Source organism: Protopterus annectens, chromosome 13.part0 (genome assembly GCF_019279795.1).
Source record: "Protopterus annectens isolate FY-2018-M chromosome 13.part0, PAN1.0, whole genome shotgun sequence".
In the NCBI taxonomy this organism is placed as follows: domain Eukaryota; kingdom Metazoa; phylum Chordata; order Ceratodontiformes; family Protopteridae; genus Protopterus; species Protopterus annectens.
The window spans coordinates 182588225-182608049 of record NC_056747.1 but is presented as its reverse complement, the minus strand read 5'-3'; the positions used below and the strand labels follow the sequence as shown (position 1 = coordinate 182608049).

The window sequence follows — 19825 nt, the reverse complement described above, 5'->3', positions numbered from 1 at the left end:
TCTTTTTAAGAACTACTACTGCTTTTGAGCCAAACAAATATTCTTGGCTTAATGGAGAATCTAGTAATTTTGTTTTGACACGGTCTGTTTGTTCCTTCAGCCAAGCATGCCTTCTCAGAACAGACCCAGTGACTGCAGCCCTGCAAGATGCTTCTAAGGCTTCAAAACCACACTGCAAAGTATGCTGACCAACTTGGTTTGCCGAATGCATTAACTCTTGTAAGTCTTTATTTTCTGCACAATCAGGAATCAACAACATTTTTTTGTTTAATTAGTTCTATAATATGCTGCTGGTACTTCAACATGAGAAACTGGCAATTTAAAGCCCTGATGGCAAGAGTTGCAGAGGTATATACCTTCATACCCCCATCTCTCTAAAGCCCTAGAATCCCTGTCCGAAGGGGTAGGGTTTTTGGCTGCAGTAGCCTTAATACCTGTAGGTCCCTGGGAAATGGTCTCTGGATCCGCAGTGGGATTTTTAAAGAGAAATTTGTGAGAGTCAGGTACTCTGTAGTACCTGTCAGGCTTTCTAGGAGTTGGTGGTAAAGTATCAGGGGTAAGACTGGGTTCCATGAAGACATCATCTACAATATCCAGGACTGGGGGGAGAGCTACAGGCCTATGCTGAAGCAAGTCTAAAAATTCCCTGAGTCTCATTCTGGACTGTGGTTAGTCCTGGCATTCCCAGCAGAATAGCTCTCTTAGGGTATGCAAGGTTTCACAGAAAGAAAAGTTCCGGGGGGGGGGGGGCGGAGGGGGGTTGGGGCAGGCCGAAGGAATGGAATCCTCTGCATCTGAGTCCTCATAGGTAGATAAGGGCATGGTCCTGGTAATCACAGGGGTCAGAGTCATCGGACTTATGGTCTGTAGAATCAGAAGTAAAAATCAATTCTTTAGGTCTTTTAGAGGGGGAAGGCTGGCTTCCCCTAATTAAAGTAGTAAGGTCTTCAGCCATTCTAGCATTTGTTTCTGTGGCATGGGAGCTTGAGAATGCGCTTTGGTCATCTGTTTCCTAGGCGTAGTGCGAACTCTGGGCCTGAGAAATTCGGTAGTTTTAGTCATTAACGAAGTAGTCGGCTTAATATGAACATTGGAAGGTCTGAATACACCCTCAGAAGCCGGTGCCTGCACAGTGGCTCCGGACCTATCCAAGGTAGAGACATCTGCAAGTTCCATAGTCGAAGAAGCATCTCACGGCATACCGGACTCCAAATGGGTCTCAGTAGAGGCCTGCAAATTTGTAGAAACGGGTAACAGGGGCTGCAAAAGCGCCTCACTGAGTACCGGCGGACTGGCGACTAGCATAACAGAAGCATCGTTGGCAGTTTTGGACCTATGCGGTCTGTCTCCATCTTTATCCTTGCGTTTTTTCGAAAGATCAGTAGTCGGATGGCTTATCGAAGCCATTTCGGAATACAGTGAACGAGAGCGAAAGAATTTAGTGACTAAAATAGCCCGACGAATACTTCGGGCGTTGAACAAGGCACAAAACTGACAGCGAGGGATGCCATAGTCTGGACCTAAACAGGTGACGCAGTAAGAATGAAAATCTCTTTGAGGTATTTGCTTTGCACAGGCAAGACAATTGTTAGCTTTTTCTGAGATCGGTTAGAGCAAGCTTCTTAAGGGCAAAAGGCTGGGTATCGGGAGCCAAAGCAGCAGTTGAAAAAGCATCCGACAAAGCAGCCAAAACAGGAGGAACAGCAGAAGGCTTAAGGGAGTCCATGTATAACAACCCTCTATCTTTTCTAAATGTCAGAAACTTGGAAGAAGTCCCAATTAAAATGATCCATCATGTGGCCCACTGCATCCCTAAAGGAGAGTCACAACTTTAAGGACTCCTCCTCAGTGCCATAGTCCAAGGGTCATAGCATTTGGGAGGAGTAGGCCAAGGAATCCTCATCAGAGCGCGATTCCTCAGTAGAGGAATCGGGTTCAATAGATCTTTTATAAGTAGAAGACCAAGGAGGGCAGGAACAAAAAAACAAGTCCTGAGTAAAAATTCTGCCAGTCCTTTTTGGGACCATTTTCCCTGAATGCACTGATCTGCCATGTGTGCTCCCCAGGCGTAGTCTGAGGTGTCCGTTGTGATGATTTGAGTTGCTTGAGGTAAACAGAAAGGGAGACCTGTGTTTCTTTGGCATGCTTGAGCCCACCACAAAAATTCATTTTGCAGACATGGAATGAGTGGTATAATTGTTTCCAAGCTGTGGCTGTGTTGAGACCATAAGTTTTTTAGGTACCATTGTAGTTTCCTCATATGCAGCTTTGCACATGGTATTAGTAGGATGCAAGATGCCATGAATCCCAGAGCCTGCAGGACTTTCCTTGCAGTTAGTCTGGTGAAAGTTGCCATTTTGTTGAAGTATTGAGACAGTTGCCCTTGTTTGTCTGGCGTGAGGTAGGCCATCTGGGTGGTTGTATTTAAGCTGGCACCCAGGAAAATTATCTGTTGAGAAGGTATTAGTTTTGATTTCTTTTTGTTCACTGTGTATCCCAGGTAGTTTAACAGTTTTATTACAAACACCAGATGCTGCAATAGAATGTCCTTGCTGTCCACTTGGATCAGGCAGTCGTACAGATATGGGTAGATTTGTATTCCTTGTTGTCTGCAGAAGGCAATTACTAATGCCAGGCATTTCGTAAACACTCTGGGTGCAGTAGATAAGCCAAAGGGCAATGCAGAGAATTGGTAATGGGTTGAACCTGCAAGAAATCTGAGGTATCTTCTGCAATCTTGTCTGATAGGGACATGCAGGTATGCCTCCTTGAGGTCCAATGTTACCAGCCAAGACTCCTTGCCCAGCATGGGAAGAAGCTGCTGTAATGTGAGCATCTTGAATTTTGGCACCTGCAGATATGTGTTTAGGATGGATAGGTCTAAGATGGGTCTCCAATCTTTGTCCTTCCTTGGTACCAGGAATAGTCTGGAATAAAAACCTTGACCTTGTTCTTTTGGAGGTACCTCTTGAATCACTTTCATATCCATGAGAGCGGAAATTTGCCTTTGTGCCTCTGCCCTTTGATTTTGTGGCAGGTTTGGCAAGCCTCTCATTTTTGGAAGGGTGTGAAAGTGGAACCTGTAGCCTCTGTCTATAATGTCCAGAATCCATTTGTCTTTTGTAACAATGTGCCAGTTTTTTGAAAATAATGCCAGTTTTCCGCCCAAAGGTGCTGCCATTATAGCTTTGTTTGGCAGGCATAGGGGGAAGTCATTGTGTCTGTTTTCTAAATGACTGTGATCCATCTTCACCTCTTGGGGTTGGTGCTTGCCACTGTCTAGCTCTGTAAGATCCCTGAGGTTGTCCTCTACCCCTTGGGCGTCTGTATCTGCCCCTTTGAGGTCTGTCCGTGGCTGGAAAGGACCAATTTTTTGAAGGCCAGTTTCTGCTGAAGCGTGGAGGTTGCACCTGCAAGAAATCTTTCACTGTTTGCATAGATTTCGCTTTTTCCTCCATTTTCTTTAGTACCTCCTCAGCTTTAACACCGAACAATACATCTTTTTGAAGTGGTGCATCTAACAACTTTGCTTTGACATGATCTGGTAAGGTTTGCTCTGAGCCAAGCATGTCTACGTATAACAGACCCCGTGACAGCAGCTCTACATGAGGCCTCTAAAGCATCAAAACCACACTGCAAGGTATGTTTACCCACTTGCTCTGCTCCATGCAACAAATCCTGCAAATCTTTCAAATCTGGTTGTTCTGTTTGTGTCATTTTGCTTTTCAGCTGAGATAACAAAAACTGTTGGTACTTTAACATATGAAATTGACAGTTTAATGCCCTCATGGTTAAAGTGGCAGATGTATACACCTTTTCCCCCCACCTTTCTAATGCTCTGGAATCTCTCTCTGAAGGTAAAGGGTTTTAGCAGTAGAGGCCTTTATTCCCTTGGGACCCTGTGAAATTGTTTCTGGGTCAGCAGTATGGCTTTTATAAAGGAACTGGTGAGAATCAGGAACCCGGTAATACCTGTCTGGTTTAACAGGGGCTGGAGGTAAAGAATCTGGATTAAGACTGGCTTCTGCGTACACATCATCCAAAATATCTAAAACAGGAGGGATAGCCAGGGGCCTATGCTGGGGGAGCAGTAGAAATTCCCTGAGCCTTTTCTTGGAATCTGAGTAATCTTGGCCTTCCCAGTGGAAGTGCTCCCTCAATGTATGCAGGTTTTCCCCAAAAGAGTAGTCCTCAGGGGGGGGAGACCGAGGGAATAGACTCCTCAGCATCAGAGTCTTCAAAAGGGGAAAAGGCATAATCCTGGTCCTCAGAATGGTCTGAGGTAATAGAAGCCTGGTCTGAGGAAGGGTAGTCTTCCTCCAATCTGGGTCTTTTGTCAGGGGGGGGTTGAGAACCCCTGATGAGAGTTATCAAATCCTCAGCCATTTTAAGCATCTGTTTTTTAGGCATGGGGCCTTGAGAGGAGGTCTGAGGACCCTGTTTTTAGTTTTCATGGCAGCTTTAGATTTAGTGAAGGATTTAATAGAGAAGGTGGAAGGCCTGAAGATGCCTTCAGAAATGGCAGGCCTGACTAAATTTTCAGTTTCCCCGACAAGAGTGGCGTCGGTATCTGCAGTGGGAATGGAGACCGAGGAGCCTGCGACCTCGGGTACTGAAGTCACCGGTAAAATAGTTTCATTGGTAGTCAGGGGCTGCGTAGGCGCCTCGCTGAGAACCGGAGAACCGGTAGTCGGCCTAAGCGTGGTCTCAGTACTCGGTGCAGACCTCGGATGTCGGTCCTTGTCTTTGCGTCTTTTGCTTAAAACTGGTGTCGGTGTATCCGACGACATGATATAATTAAATTTTTTGCCAAAATAATGAAGGGCGAACTCCGCCCAGCGCTTAATAGTGCGCTTGTTGAATCTAGCACAAAAACGGCAGGCCGAGACGTCGTGGTCTGGCCCTAAGCAAGGTATATACAGAAAGAGTGAAAATCCTTATGCAGTATTTGCTTCCCACAAGAAATGCAATTATTAACTTTGTCTGACATCGGTCTGAGGCAAGAAAAGTTTCCCCAATGGGGTACTTAGCTTTAAAGAAGACTTCGGCTGAAATACTTTCGTAAATCTCAGGAGCTGGCCAACCGGCACTTGCGAACTGCTTCTGCTTCGGGCACCGCGCGGCAAGAAAGACTGAAGAAAATGGCGTCGGCTGCCTCTTTTATACCCCTGCCGCACTGACGTCAGGAAAGAAGCAACGACAACCGACGCCGGACCTAGACTTTGGAATTCGGCCGACCGAGGACCCGACTGACGGCAGGATAACCCATCTGTAATGACTGCAGCTGTATGCACGATGAACATCCACATGTGTGGAATTAGCAAGCAATGTCTGGGCCCATCTTCAATAGCGGTGACTTGGTTGTGAAAGTGCTGATTACCAGAAAGTGATTAGTCAACAAGACCCATTCTCACAGTCACTCTCTCCAGACACAAGGAGAAGGACTGGATTCCCCTCCACTTGCTGATGATTTACTGCAATGTTGTGTAAGTGAATGGTACCTGCACCCTGACTGGGGGGGGGGGGGTCCTTAAGAGTCTGTAACATTAAAAGGACTGCTCTAAATTTCAAGTTATTTATGAATGGCTTCTTCCTGTGTCCCTTAAACTGTTGACAACAAAAAAAAAAAAAATCCACCCAGGGCGGATGCATCTGTGATGACAGTCACACTGGGGAGGATGAAAGGACTGCAATAGGTACTTCCTTCCCTAATTTTTGGATTTTTTTTTTTTTTTTTTGTTCTTAGCGTTGTCCTCTCAGGGCTCAGCCTCCTTCTCTCCCTCTCTCCTGGCAGGAAAGCTTTGAGGGGCTTCGTGCCCAAACCTTTTTTAGTCAGCTCAGCTCAAGCAAACTACTTGATATTTTGGGTGTGTGAGATGCCTTGAAGCTTCGGAAGCTGTCCGACTGTTGCATCCTTGGCAGGATATAAACTCATATAAGCTAAGGCCACTGCAGCAGTGATCAATATGATTAACATATAAAAAGTTAGTACCCCCCCCCCCCCCCCATGTTAAGGAAAAACAACAGATGCAGCAAGACAGGTAACAAAACACACCCGAACTGGTTAAAAAAATAAAATAAAAGTAGTGGAATTGTGGTCAAACTACTACATAGATTTATAATGCAATGAAACCAATTACTGACGGTTCACAAATGTGAAAACATTAATTCTGAGCAAGTGCAACTACTGTTGCTTTACACCACTCAGCAGTACTTGGAGCCACACTGCTAGCAGCTGTTTCTAAAACAAGACAGAGAACAGGGCATCTTGGCAGCTAACTGGTAAAATTTGCTTCCCTCGAAGCTCCAGGGTCCAAGTCCTGATTTCTAGCCACTAGTGTGAACTCTGCATGTTTTACCCATCCCTATATGAGGCGTCTCTGCGTATTCCAGTTTCCTACTACCTCCTAAAAATATGCAAGATGGCAGGCTATAACAAACTGTCCATACACTAAGGATGGCACAGTGGTATACCTAATGTCATTACTTTGGAATGCTTGCTTCTCCAGTCCAAATTCTGGTTAGGGTACCTTCTGAGCAGAGTATGCATGTCTATCTGTAACCCTATATGTTTTCACTGGATGATCATTTTCTCTCACAGCTAAAAGATATGATGCATCAGAATGTATGAGCTTCCAAAGTGTGCGCGCGTCTGTATCCACACATATGCATAAGTACCGCCTCAGGAGGCAGGCATCCCATGTGGATTTTCTGCCTAGCACTCAGTGGACTGCTAGTACAAGTGTTGGCTTCCCAGCAAACCTGAAACAAATGATGCAGGTATCAAGAATGAATGAACTATATTATCAATTCTCACCCTTGTTCTGACTATGGTCCATAGACCAATCCACTTATTCAGTTAAATTAAAAAAAATCTACTTATTCAGTTAAATTATAAAAAATAATAAACAAAAAATAACTACACAAAACATTGTCATCCTGCAAGGATACCTGATGCTGGACTCTTCAACTCTCTGGTTCTCACATGATTTAGCTAGCACCTAACGCTTACAATCTGCCATAAGGAGAACAATCATGACTTGGAAGTATGTGCTTGCTTCGAAGTTTACCTGGAGGTGGGGGCTCAGGCTCGGCTTCCTTTTGATGACCTTGTAACAGAGTCTCCAGTATTAGTGCACAGTAGCCTTGGTCCACATCAAAGCTGTAAATGACCAAATGAATAATCAGTCAGTCCTCACTACAGGCAAACAACCACAAAGCATTAAGCATTTTTATGAAAACCAGACAACTATTAAAATTTCACTAGTTTAAGTGACTAAATATTTTTCAACAGTACATACAATTTTGGCATGGTATACTAGAGCTTCAACACTGTGAAAAGTTCCCTTTGTACTGAGCTTCAGTATGTGGATCGAGAAGGCTAAAATCTGGGACTCGGTAGACTGCAGCTCCTTCATGGGAGGAAGTCTACAGGAACCATGTCACAAACTGATTTGTTACAGAGAAAATACAGAGATGCCAGTGCCTTCCCGTCGTGAATAAAACAAGCCCCAAGCATGCTAAACATTTTCAACTTGCGCTAGTCATGTCCCTTGTACCAGCAGCTTTTGAATCTCCCTGTCCTGGACGATAACTGCTACTGGATGCTAAACCTGCCCTCCCACAGACATACACAATATCTTAGGTCTCTAACCTACTTTCCTATTAACAGATAGCAATCCAGTCACTGTGTCATCAAACCAGCTTTAACTCTTTACCTTTCATTCCTCTTAGACCATAACTCTTACAGATAGCATCCAAGAAGTGACCTTTTCTTCCAAAATCAGTATCGCTGGTTTGGTACAGATATACCTCATACAAACGTGCATCACTTAAACCTTGTTTATGATGTCTCTTTCATCTACAACTCCTCTCAGCACAGCTTGAAAAATGACATTCCAATGGCACCAGTAACACACACAGTCATTATCAGAATGGAAACGTATTACAAGAGAAATAAGTCGCAAGCAACTCCGTAAATGCATGCCCTGTGATTGAAGGCCACAGAGCACAGGGCTGTCTGACTCCAGCTAACTTCAGTGACTACAGCCCACTCTAAATGCAAGGTATCCACCCTCAGCAGGACTACTACTACTAGGTTACTCGCAGAGCATTCCACAGCCTATGTAATATAATGTACTATTCATTAACTCTACCAAACCCGAACAGAAACATTTACTAATCTCCAGTTTTTCTAAGAGGTGGAATATTCACAACACATGTGAATTTTAGAAAGGAGATCCAAACTGCACATCTCCAATAATACAAGTACATACCTCTCAGGAATAAAAAAAATAAGCACCCTAAAAAGAAGTGCAATGGAACATTTTTCAGCACATACAAATGTGTTGAAATTAACATAATTTCATCCTGGTCCCTTTCAGTAACAAACCTGCCTATTCTTTTCCTTGCATGACTTTCAGCCTCGTGTACGACTACGACAAAAAAAACTTGAATGGCTTCCAAACTTGAGATTTGTTTCCCCAATTCATCGAGTTGCACTGTGTTACACTACAAAAAGACTGTTCAGATGGCCAGAATGCTCAGCAATCACAATTATGAATTATTAAATGCTCCACAGCATGAACATTTCCTAGTCTGTCTATAGTACTAGCTGTGCACTATGCACAGTTCATGAGCTTTCTAACAAACACATCCTGGAGTTCAGTGTGAAGTAGATCTGACACATCTGACACAAAATAACCAATGAGGGACCTTTTTATTCCAGCATTCATGAAATAAAGCAGACGAGAACCAGAACCTTGCGGATGACTACAAAAACCTGAAGCAAAGACGTCAGAAAAAAAATCAAAGCAAAACACTACCACTTCATTTGTTCCTACTAAAAATAATCTCTCTATATACCCAATCAGCTATTTCCTTTGTCCACTTATACTTATGTATTACTAAGTACTACAGTTTTAACTGTCCTAGCATCAATACTAGAAAGCAATATCAAATGCTTCCTACTTCACGGCAAATTTCTGTCCACAGCCAAACCAGACCCATATATATGGATGCTGAAATGTGTGTGTGTGTAGTATGTACGTATTGGCATGCACATGCGTTGGGGGACTGAGATTTGCTTTTATCTCGTCTGTCACCATTAATTTCTGAATGAAAAAATAATACATACAAATTTTTAATTAACTGATTAAGTGCAGATGTGTAGCCAGAAATTTACAAATTGTACACACTGGAGACATATTACACCCCCTCACCACGTAAAAGGTATAGGTCATGATAGGGCACTGAATTATATTGTTACCACCATAATGTACCCCCTATCCCAGTGAACTGTCGCTGCAGTACATTATCTCTTTGGCCACATCACACAGACTGTCATTTGGTTATAGTCTTGGACTGCAGCAAGTCTCTATGCCATATCACGGCAGCCAGTTGCATATATCTCCACTGACACCAGGGCTGGTATGTATCATTAAATGTCTATGCTACATCACAGCAACAGTCCCCAGAGATCCAAACATACCAGTGCCAGTGTTCAGCACCAAGCCTACATGCTACATCATGGTAAAGAATTTCACAGGTCCATTTACACAAACAATATGTAGCACTAAAGCCTCTGGGCTACAAAATGGAAGGTGGTCCACAGAGTAACATTCCTCCTCTGCACACAGGCAAGCCAGGCCAACTCATGCAGTATACCCTAACACTCAAACCATGGCCAGACAACATTACTGCATCTAAGCAGATCACAACAATTCAAAGTTGTAACAACATAAAACCTTAAGACGTCTTAAGCATTCAGGTCTGCTTCCTGTAAACCCCCCAAACTAGGCTTCACTGCACAGAACATATTTTCTCAGCTCTTGGTCCCAAAATTTGGGAATCTCTCCCTTCTTTTCTTAAAGATCATTCTTCTTAAATCATTTTCTGGACAGAGCTAAAAGCACATGACAAGACTCAAGGAAATGCAATTGCTCTCTCTCTCTCTCTCATCATATAACTTAACCTCATCCCACCTTTCTTCCCTCTACAAATCCTGCTCCGACCCTAGTTTTCACTGCGACTCTTACAATATGCCAACTCTGACATCCACTCTATACATAAAGCATGTACACACTGTGTTTTGTCAGTCACTCTCTAAATCTATTGCCTTTATACCTTCAGGACACCTCTGGTAATACAGGTACATACTGCTTTTGTCATTAATTCAGTTATGTCATGTGTCTGTTGTGTGTACCTCTGGCATGAGGCAGAAATAGGTCCAATAGGATCAGTGTTCTAACACAGCTGACACATTCAAAATAAACAATCACCTCTGAATTCAAGGCCCTTAGAAAACATATTTAAACTAGATGATGAGCTCTAGAAATCCAAATGTAAGATTTCCAGCCCCCACATATCCTCATACGTCACTTAATGCCAATTAGTTTTGCTCCACTCTAAGAAAAAGTACAATCCAAGCTGTCCCATTCAGCACCAAATATACTGTGAAATGTAAAAATAAACCATCTTAGTGGAATGCAACATTAACCAACTATACTATAAAAGAAACAAGCTAATTTTGGCCTATAACAAATAACTCTGTCCACATTAAAAACTGTCAAAAAGCTCAGCAAAAACTGGAAGGTTATCATGAGAAAGATTAAAGTGAGCAGAGATTAAAATTAGCTTACCTACTCAAAGATCACCATAACTCCTTATTTAATTGCAGATGATTAAGAAATCATACACAGCAATGCTCTGAATTAATGCATAATAGTGTTACCCACTCCAACCCCACAAATGCTGCTAATATACTTGCAGCTAACTTTGTGCCAACTTCACACCATATACCAAAATCGTAGCCAAGATGTGACAAAGGGACAAGCTGCCTTGGATGCGTCGACTGTGCTCTGCAAGTCACCGACGCAATCACTGGACAGCTGGGCAAGATACTAGTAAATGCAGTCATCTAAATGGTTGCGACCAAATCTGCAGCCACTTAAATCATTTGCTTGCAGAGTGCGTGTGAGCGAGAGAGTCTGTCTGGAACTGTAGCATGAAGATAGTATACATTTCTTTGTTACAGCTTCTGAAAGACGTTTCAGACCGATACCTATTAGGGAAAAATACAACATCTATTTGCTTAGAGGACTTTTTTCTGGTCCTTACCTCTGCAGTTCTGAGAGAAGGATGCCAACCTTAAGGGGTGTACCCAGGATGCCAGTTAAGTTAGCACCAGCTCTGCCAGAAAGTTACTGAAGTTTCACAAATTTAATTAATGATATTGCACTGCTTTCTTACTTTAATTTACTTGTACCACAATCAACATAGGGTGCCTCAGCATGCCTCTATTCTTTTCTAAAGAATTCTGGACATAGCCAAAAATCGTTGGGAAATCAAAATAAGGAATAATATACAATTATTACTCCAACTCATTTAAATTATGAATAGACTAAGTTTTGCATCAATATACATTTTCTAAACAAGTATGAAGACTAATGACTTATCTGCAATCCTCAGTGATTTACCAGAAAAACAGAGACAAGGTTAAAAAAAAAAAAAAAAAAATAGAAGGCAAAAATCAGTGGCACTCTACAAAAACAGGGGCAGCTGAGATGCATGGTTCATTTGCATACCTCTCAACGTCTTTAATCAAGAGTTCTGGACATAAACCAGCCTGTGGCAGAGAGATAAAGCCCTAAAACTAAGGCCAGACCTGTTTTCAATTAGTGATGCTGGAGTCTGAGCCACTGCTAGAGATGAATGGGAATGGTCGTGCCCACCCAGTGGGAGGTCATTCAAAGATGCTGAGGGAAGCCATGGTCCACACAACGAAGCAACCCACAGACATTGATGAATGCAGGGGTGGGGGGTGTGGAAACAACAATAGGTCATAATATAACCCCCCCCCCAAGCAGCAGAAGCAGTGGACGACACCAATACCCCGAACAGCCTTAAAATTCACACTAGCTCCAGCTCACTTAGAGAAGGGGACGAAGAAGCAGCAGGTAAACCCAACGATGGACACAGGGTACTGGGATGGACAGAATGAATAAAGCAGGAAAGGTAGGGGGAAGAATTCTAATCCTAGCAAAAAACAATGGGGGAGAAAAATCGGACAATTCTTTTAAATATTACTCTAATTCACTTAAAGTTAACAGAATACAGCTTGCATGTCAATATGTGGTTTCTGAAAACGAAGTATGAAACTAATGTCTGGCATTACAGGCATGTCTAAAATCATGGACTTACTATAAAATCAAAATTTTATGAGGTAAAGAAAAAATATAAATAAATAAATCGGGGAAGTTCTGCAAAATCAGGAGCAAGTTGATTGGTATGAATTCTGCAGTGATGGAAGCTTAATGTTACACCCTGCACAGACACACACACACACACACACACTTAACTGACTCATGTACATGCACACACAAACTGAAATCAAGATTCTGGTGACCCTCCAGAGAAAATGTATGCAGCGGCATAGACTGTGTATGTCTCCAGATGCTCATGGGTAAGTCTGCTTTCCTTAAATACCTGAAAAGAAACACTCCACTGTCTTCAGGCAAAAAAAAACTGACAGGCAGTATTATCATACAAAGATTAAGAAATCACAAGAGATTCGCAACAGAACTGCCCATCATCACGTGAAAGAGTCCATAAAAAAATATTTTGTACAAAATTGCCAATGACCAGTGATATGACCTTGCATTTCATCTAACACTCTAGTTTTGCAATGTTGCTAATTTTCTGCGCTTTTAAGATGCATTTAGGATGCTATACATGAGGAGCCATGTTGTACTATGACAGCATGACTGTGATGCGCTTTCTTAACTTTGTATGCAGACTGCACCATCCACACTAATACTGTGCAGTACGAATGCCTCGGTTCAAACCGCAGAGCCCTAAAATGTACTATGAAAAATCTGGTCCAACTACCACCAAATTTTAGCCCTAGTCTTTACTTTATCAGCTGTAAATTAAGGGTCCCTTTCTGGTGGGTCTATGAATGGGTTTACCTTCTCTTCTGTTCTGATTCAACATTTTTCTTGGAAGCTCCAGTGCTGAGTAGTGCATATGCCCTAAAAAGATGCACGTTAAGATGTTGTGCCCCACAACACACCACTTTGCTCCTTAGCACACCAACTCAACCCCAACCACTAAGTGAACACATTTCCTCCAAATAAAGGGAAAAAATAAAAACCTGATACCTACACTGTTAAACAATAATTAACATTTTCTTGAGTTACACAAAAGTCCACACCTACTGGCTCAACATGTTATTTATGCACAGGAGAGCAAAGAAAGGGTACATGGAACAAAGGGGATCCTTCCCAAGACTATCTGACAAAGAATGCATCTGTTTTATTCAACACTAGGGATGCTAATTATTGGAATTAAATGCTGAACAAATCTATAGAAAGAAACTGATCAGGGAAAATGACAACCAAAAGGAGAAAATTCAGAAAACAGAGGTCTGAAATACAGAAGTACTAAAGGAAGCCATAGTCCTGGAGTCACGTTCAAACACGGATTGTGATGCTGTGTTCCATGGTCACGTGGAATTTAAGGCTAGGCTTCTTAACATCCTCAAAGATCAATAGCCTAGTCAGCACCTACGAACCACGAAAAAGTAGCCACTGTACAAGTTGACTCAGTCAGTGAGCAAAAAGATAGAGCCATGACTTCTGCCCTGTTGACCTAGGTTCAACTTACCCATTACCAGGAAGGGACGAAGGCAGTTCCACGCAATGTATGGCTGGCACATGATGGAGACCAGGTGTCAATGCAAACAGTGAACAGGACAATCACAAGCACTTTGGCATTCTAATAAGTGCCCAGCACTACAAAAATCAGCAGCATGCATATGCAGAGAGACATATATGCATCTGCACACACACACAAGCCAGTAACGAGAGTCTTGCTTTGGTGGTTCATAGGTTTTTACTAGGCTAATGACCACAAGGGCCTTTTTTAAACCTAGCCATGCATCCCAAATCTCGGACAAGTTTTGATACCCTTGATAAGTGTAAGCAGGGGCTTGGGAAGATGAACAATTCACATTTCTTGTGTCCAATTAGAGACACACGTGACAAATCAGGGATGAATTTCATGCTCCCCATCCAATTGTCCAAGCTGCAATTGAACTAGGTTAGGGGGGAACTCTGCTTCACATGCATGGGGAGCCTGTTGCAGAGTCAGGGTAGGCCCTGGAAAACATACCTGTCTCACCAGCAGGTCCTATTTATATCACAGGCGAGGTTCAAGTCTTTAGAACGGGTATTTCTGGTGCTGTTTGGCTTGTGGATATGAAGGAGGTCCATCAGAGTGGGGTCTGACAACGCCCTGTATGCCATGCATAGATCTCCCCTCAAAAGCCTGTAGGACACAAAATACAGGGATACAGCCTTGAAGCTGTCTGCATACGACATTTTACTTATGCCCTTGTTTTCTTTTAATGAGGAACCTCTGTGGATATTCCAATTGCTGGACATGCCTGATTAGGAACATACCAAAGGGGGTGTTCTACTCAACGACAGGTCTGATGAATGCCGAATACAGTGGAACAATGACTTCCTTAGACATAGATGCCATACCTTTGTTTACTAAGTTGCTCAACACAGAATTATTCCTCACTACTGTAAACAAGTGATGGTCAAAGGCTAGATTACTGTCTGTGTGTGTCAGTACGTCCCTGACTACTGGGTCAACACTAAGGGAACTAATGACGGAAGAGTAGAGGGAGACAATGACCTCTTTCTTCATGGATACAAAACCCTTAGTAATGAGATGTGCCACACAGAAGAACTTTCTGACCACAGTGGCAACGTGGTGGTCATGAGGGAGGTTGCTGTCAACCTGTGTTCCCAGATCTCTTATAATGCCTTCTGTGTTCAGTGGACTACCATCAATGTGGTAATTCAAGGGAATCAGGTTTTTCCCAAGGGGGATGACAACACATTTCTTGGCACTGAGCTTAAGGCCATGGTTCTGACACTAGTCGTTGGTGTCACTGAGACCTTTCTGTAGGATGTCAACATCACTTAGGGAGTTAATAGCTCCCAACTTGCAATCGTCTGTGAACTTTGTCAGCCAGAGTCCCTTCGTGTTGGCCTGGACTTCAGAGAAGTAGATACCAAACAGGACAGGATCCAGGACCAAAGCCTGTGGGACTCCACTCATGACTAGTCGTCAGTCTGACTTGGAGTCAGCTACTTTCAACACTGTGGGTTCTATCTGTGAGCCAGTTTGCAACCCACCTAGTGACATAGGGGTTGATGCCTAGCTTAGTGAGTTTTAATGCGACTCCTGAGTGGGGAATGGTATCAAAGGCATTGGCCAGATCAAGGTAGGCTGTATGAACCACCTTGCCTTCATCCACAGCTCTGGTGACTGACTCAAAGTCGACCAAGTTGAGCAGGCATGATCTACCCTTTACAAAACCAAACTGTGTAGGATCCAGAGTTTGGAGATTGCCTATATCCTTGTTTATTTGGTCCATGATGATGATGTGTTCCATAGCTTTGCATATCAAACTCGTTAGGCTAATTGGGCGATAATTTACGGGGTCTGCAGTCACTCCTCCTTTGTGGAGAGAGATGACTGTAGCAGTGCGCCATTCGATAGGAACAAAGGCTGAGGTGATGCTGTGATTGAACAGGGCACACAGGTGAGGTGCCAGTTCACTCTGTAGTTCATGTAGAATACAGCCAGGGATACTGTCATGTCCCATAGAAGCTGTATTCCTGGCCTTGGACAGTGCTGTTTTAACATGTGCAACAGTAATACTGGGTGCCTGGCAATCTACTGTTATTGTGATTGGTCCTTTGGGGGGGGATAAAGTTGGCACTGAATCTGTCGGCCAGTATATTGGCAATATCTGTTGGCTCGGTATAGGAGGTACCATTGTGCAGTAGCTCAGAGAAAATCTGGGTATTGCCGTGGAGATTCTTTATATAACTATAGAAGGCCTTGTGGTTGTCTTTACTACCTGCTGCAATTCTGTTTTCATACCTAGCTTTAGAGGACTTGATGAGGGATCTCAACCTTTTGTTGAGGCTGATAAGGGAGCTTTTCCAGTCTTGGGACTTAGCCTTATTCTGCATCAGTTTCCTCCTCCTGTTGTAGAGTTTGTTTATGGCAGGGGACCACGAGATTGGCTTCATTTATTTTTTTGAGGACAGCGTCTTAGCTCTATTGGGTATGGTGAAATGCATGCATTTGTGAAAGTGTTTGTACAGTGCATTGGTGTATGATTTCACCGGTCATGCAACTATTCTCCATTTGCATGGGTGCCGTGAAGTTAGCCACCTCTGTTTTTAGGAGCCCAAAGTTAGCTTTGGAGAAATTTTTCATGGTGGTTACCTTTGTGGGGGTGGGAGGGATGTGGATTTCCACGGTGATTAGTTTGTGGTCGGATCTAACCAGGGAGGAGTTGACTATTGGTGTAGAGCAATGGTCGTCCATGTTAGTAATGACCAGGTCAAGGATGTTGCTACCTCTAGTGGGGGTAAGAACGAGCTGGTCCAGAGCATTCGAATTAAAGAATTCTAGAAAGCATTGGGCAAGTGTATTGGTACAGGAGTAGTTTTCACAGTCAATGGAGGGGTAGTTGAAGTCACCCAGTATGAGTGTGTTAGGTTGGACCCTAATACTCTCTAGGGTGCTTAGGAACGTGGAGTGTGAGTCTTGGGATATGGTTGGGGACCTATAGCAAGCTACAACCTGAATCGCTGTCTTACCCAGTGTTAGCTGCACCTGAAGTATCTCAGAGGTGTTATGTTGGGCTACCAGTCTAGAGGTGTGCACATCCTTTATGGATATATATACACACACACACACACACACACATATATATATATATATATATATATATATATATATATATATATATATTACATATACACACATACACACACTAAGAAATTAACTTTGTGACAATAACAGCTTTCAAAGAATAGTAAATCATACCAACAACTCTTGTAGTAATTTACAGCTTTTGTCTTATTTATAATCAAGACTTCTTCAGAAAGACATGTTTCATAACTGTGAGCAACCATTTTCACTTCCTTAAAATACATTAGTTCTAGCAGGCCATTTAAACTAACAGTTCCTCTTAAATAGTAAACTGAACAAAGTATCGACAGAACCTGGAATGTCTGACTGCGGCAAGTGTGTCACCTGTGTACACATACGAAAAGACAACAACGTCACCTTCCCGCACTGCAACAGAACTGTCCGTCTACATGACCACTATGACTGCAACACAAAAAATGTAGTCTACTGCGCTTTCTGCGAACATTGTGGGAATTTCTATATCGGCAAAATGAACAGAAAGCTGAGTAACCGTATTAAAGAACACACTGCAGCAATACGCAAACAGGACAGTTTGAATGCCTTGGATAAACACAGTGCTATTTGCCCAAACTTCACAGGATTCAAATTCACAGCACTGGGAAAAAATAGAGTTTGCAGGGGACATGGACACATTCCTGCAAGTCCGGGAATTAAAATGGCAGATGGAACTGAGAGCTGATGTCTATCCAGGTCTCAAAGAAACACTGAACATTAAATGTGCACTTAAATGGTATAGAGATTGAAATGTGATAGGGATTGAAAGTTTAACAATTGTGCAAGCAGATTTAATGTGTTCCCTCTCTCCCTTACTCAATGTAAGCCTGGACATCAAATGTGCGCTTAGAAGGTACAGAGATTGAAATGTGATATTTGAAAGGTTGAGAATTGACAGATCTAGGGCAGGGTGTCAAGAGCCCTCTTTTTTGGGCTCCAGAAACAGTCTGGAGTAGAAACCCTGTCCCCTTTGCTCTATTGGCACAGGTTGAATAGCCCTGATACTGAGAAGAGAAAGTACTTACTTTAGAGCCTCTGCCCCGCTGGTTTAGTGGAAGGTCTGGCAATCCGCTTGGAGTTGGCAATGAGTGGAAGTGGAATCTGTATCCCTGGGATACAATGTTTAGGACCCATCGGTCCTGGGTAATGGACATCCAGGGCAAGTTTTCCTCCTAGGGGTGCAAGTACTTGAGCTTTGCTGGGAAGCAAGATAGACAAGTCATTGTGAACTTTTTCCATAAGGGGGTAGCTTACCACTCCCTGTTTTAGAGGAGGGGGCACTTCATTGTTTAGATCTCTGCATACCCTGAGACTGTAGTCTTGGTGGTCTGTTTCCCCTGGGTTTGGACTGAGAATGCCTGGGAGGGAAAGGACCAGTTTTTAGAAGGTCAATGCCTATGGAATCTAGGTGACTGCACCTGTAAGAAATCTTTAACAGTTTGCATAGCTTTAGCTTTTTCCTCCATCGTTTTAAGAACAACTGCTTTTGGACCAAACTTTCCTGGTTTAATGAAACATCTAATAATTTTGCTTTTACATGGTCTGGCAAGATGTGCTCCTTCAGCCAAGCATGCCTTCTCAGTACAGACCCAGTAACAGCGGCTCTGCAAGTTGCTTCTAAAGCATCAAAACCACACTGAAAAGGATGTTTACTAACTTGGTTTGCAGAATGCAATAACTCTTGTAAATCTTTATTTTCTGCACAATCTGGAAGTAATACCATTTTTTGTTTAATTAGTTCCATAATATGCTGCTGGTACTTCAAAATGTGAAACTGGTAATTCAAAGCCCTGATGGTAAAAGTTGCAGAAGTATATACCTTCTTACCCCATCTGTCTAAAGCTCTAGAATCCCTGTCCGAAGGGGTAGGGTTTTTGGCTGTAGTAGGCTTAATGCCTTTAGGTCCCTGGGAAATAGTCTCTAGATCCACAGTGGGATTTTTAAAGAGAAATTTGTGAGAGTCAGGTACTCTGTAGTACCTGGCAGGCTTTCTAGGAGCTGGTGGGTAAGGTATCTGGAGTAAGACTGGATTCCATGAAGACATCATCTACAATGTCCAGGACAGGGGGTATTAGCTAGAGGCCTATGCTGAGGCAAGTCTAAAAATTCTCTCTCTCTTTTTGGACTGAGGTTAGTCCTGGCACTTCTAGTGGAAATGCTCTCAAAGTATGCAGTTTCACCAAAAGAAAAGTCCTCTGGAGGGGAGGCAAAAGGAATGGAATCCTCTCTGCATCTGAATCCTCATAGGTAGATAAGGGAACATCCTGGTAATCAGTCATCGGACTCATGGTCTGTAGAATCAGAAGGAAAATTAATTCTTTGTCTTTTAGAGGAGGAAGGCTGGCTTCCCCTAATTAAAGTTAGAAGGTCTTCAGCCATTCTAAGCATTTGTTAATGTGGCAAGGGGGCTTGAGCATGCACTTTGGTAGTCTGTTTTCTAGGCATAGTGCGAACTCTGGGCCTGAGAAACTTGGTAGTTTTAGTCAAAAATGAAGCATTCAGTTTAATGTGAACAGAAGGTCGGAATACGCCCTCAGAAGCCGGCTCCAGACCCATCCGTACAGACATCGGCAGGTTCCATGGTCGAAGAAGCATCTAGCGGCATACCAGACTCTGAATGGGTCTCAGCAGAGGCCAGCGAATCTGTAGAAGCAGGTATCAGGGGCTGCGAAAGCGCCTCACTGAGTACCAGCGGACTGGCGACTAGCTTAATGGAAGCGTCGTCAGCAGTTTTGGACCTATATGGTCTGTCTCTATCTTTATCCTTACTTTTTTCGGAAGATCGGTAGTCGGATGGCTTATCGAAGCCATTTTGGAATATGGAGAACGAGAGTGAAAGAATTTTTCGACAAAGATAGTCCGACGACGAATAGTTCAGGAGTTAAACAAGGCACAAAACCTACAGCAAGGAACGCCGTGGTCTGGGCCTAAACAGATGACGCAGTAAGAATGAAAATCTCTGTGAGGTATTTGCTTTCCATAGGCAAGACAATTAACTTTTTCTGACATCGGTTAGAGCAAGAAA

The 19825-nt window shown here is 43.0% G+C and overlaps 1 protein-coding gene across 1 annotated transcript in view; it reads right to left on the bottom strand.

The window, feature by feature from the left end:
- PIK3R2 (phosphoinositide-3-kinase regulatory subunit 2) overlaps window positions 1-19825 on the bottom strand; it is a 1862656-nt gene that overhangs the window by 696133 nt on the left and 1146698 nt on the right. Inside the window, exon 7 of the mRNA XM_044090759.1 lies at window positions 7071-7162. Coding sequence (XP_043946694.1) covers window positions 7071-7162 — 92 coding nt within the window. The remainder of the gene's footprint in view (window positions 1-7070; window positions 7163-19825) is intronic.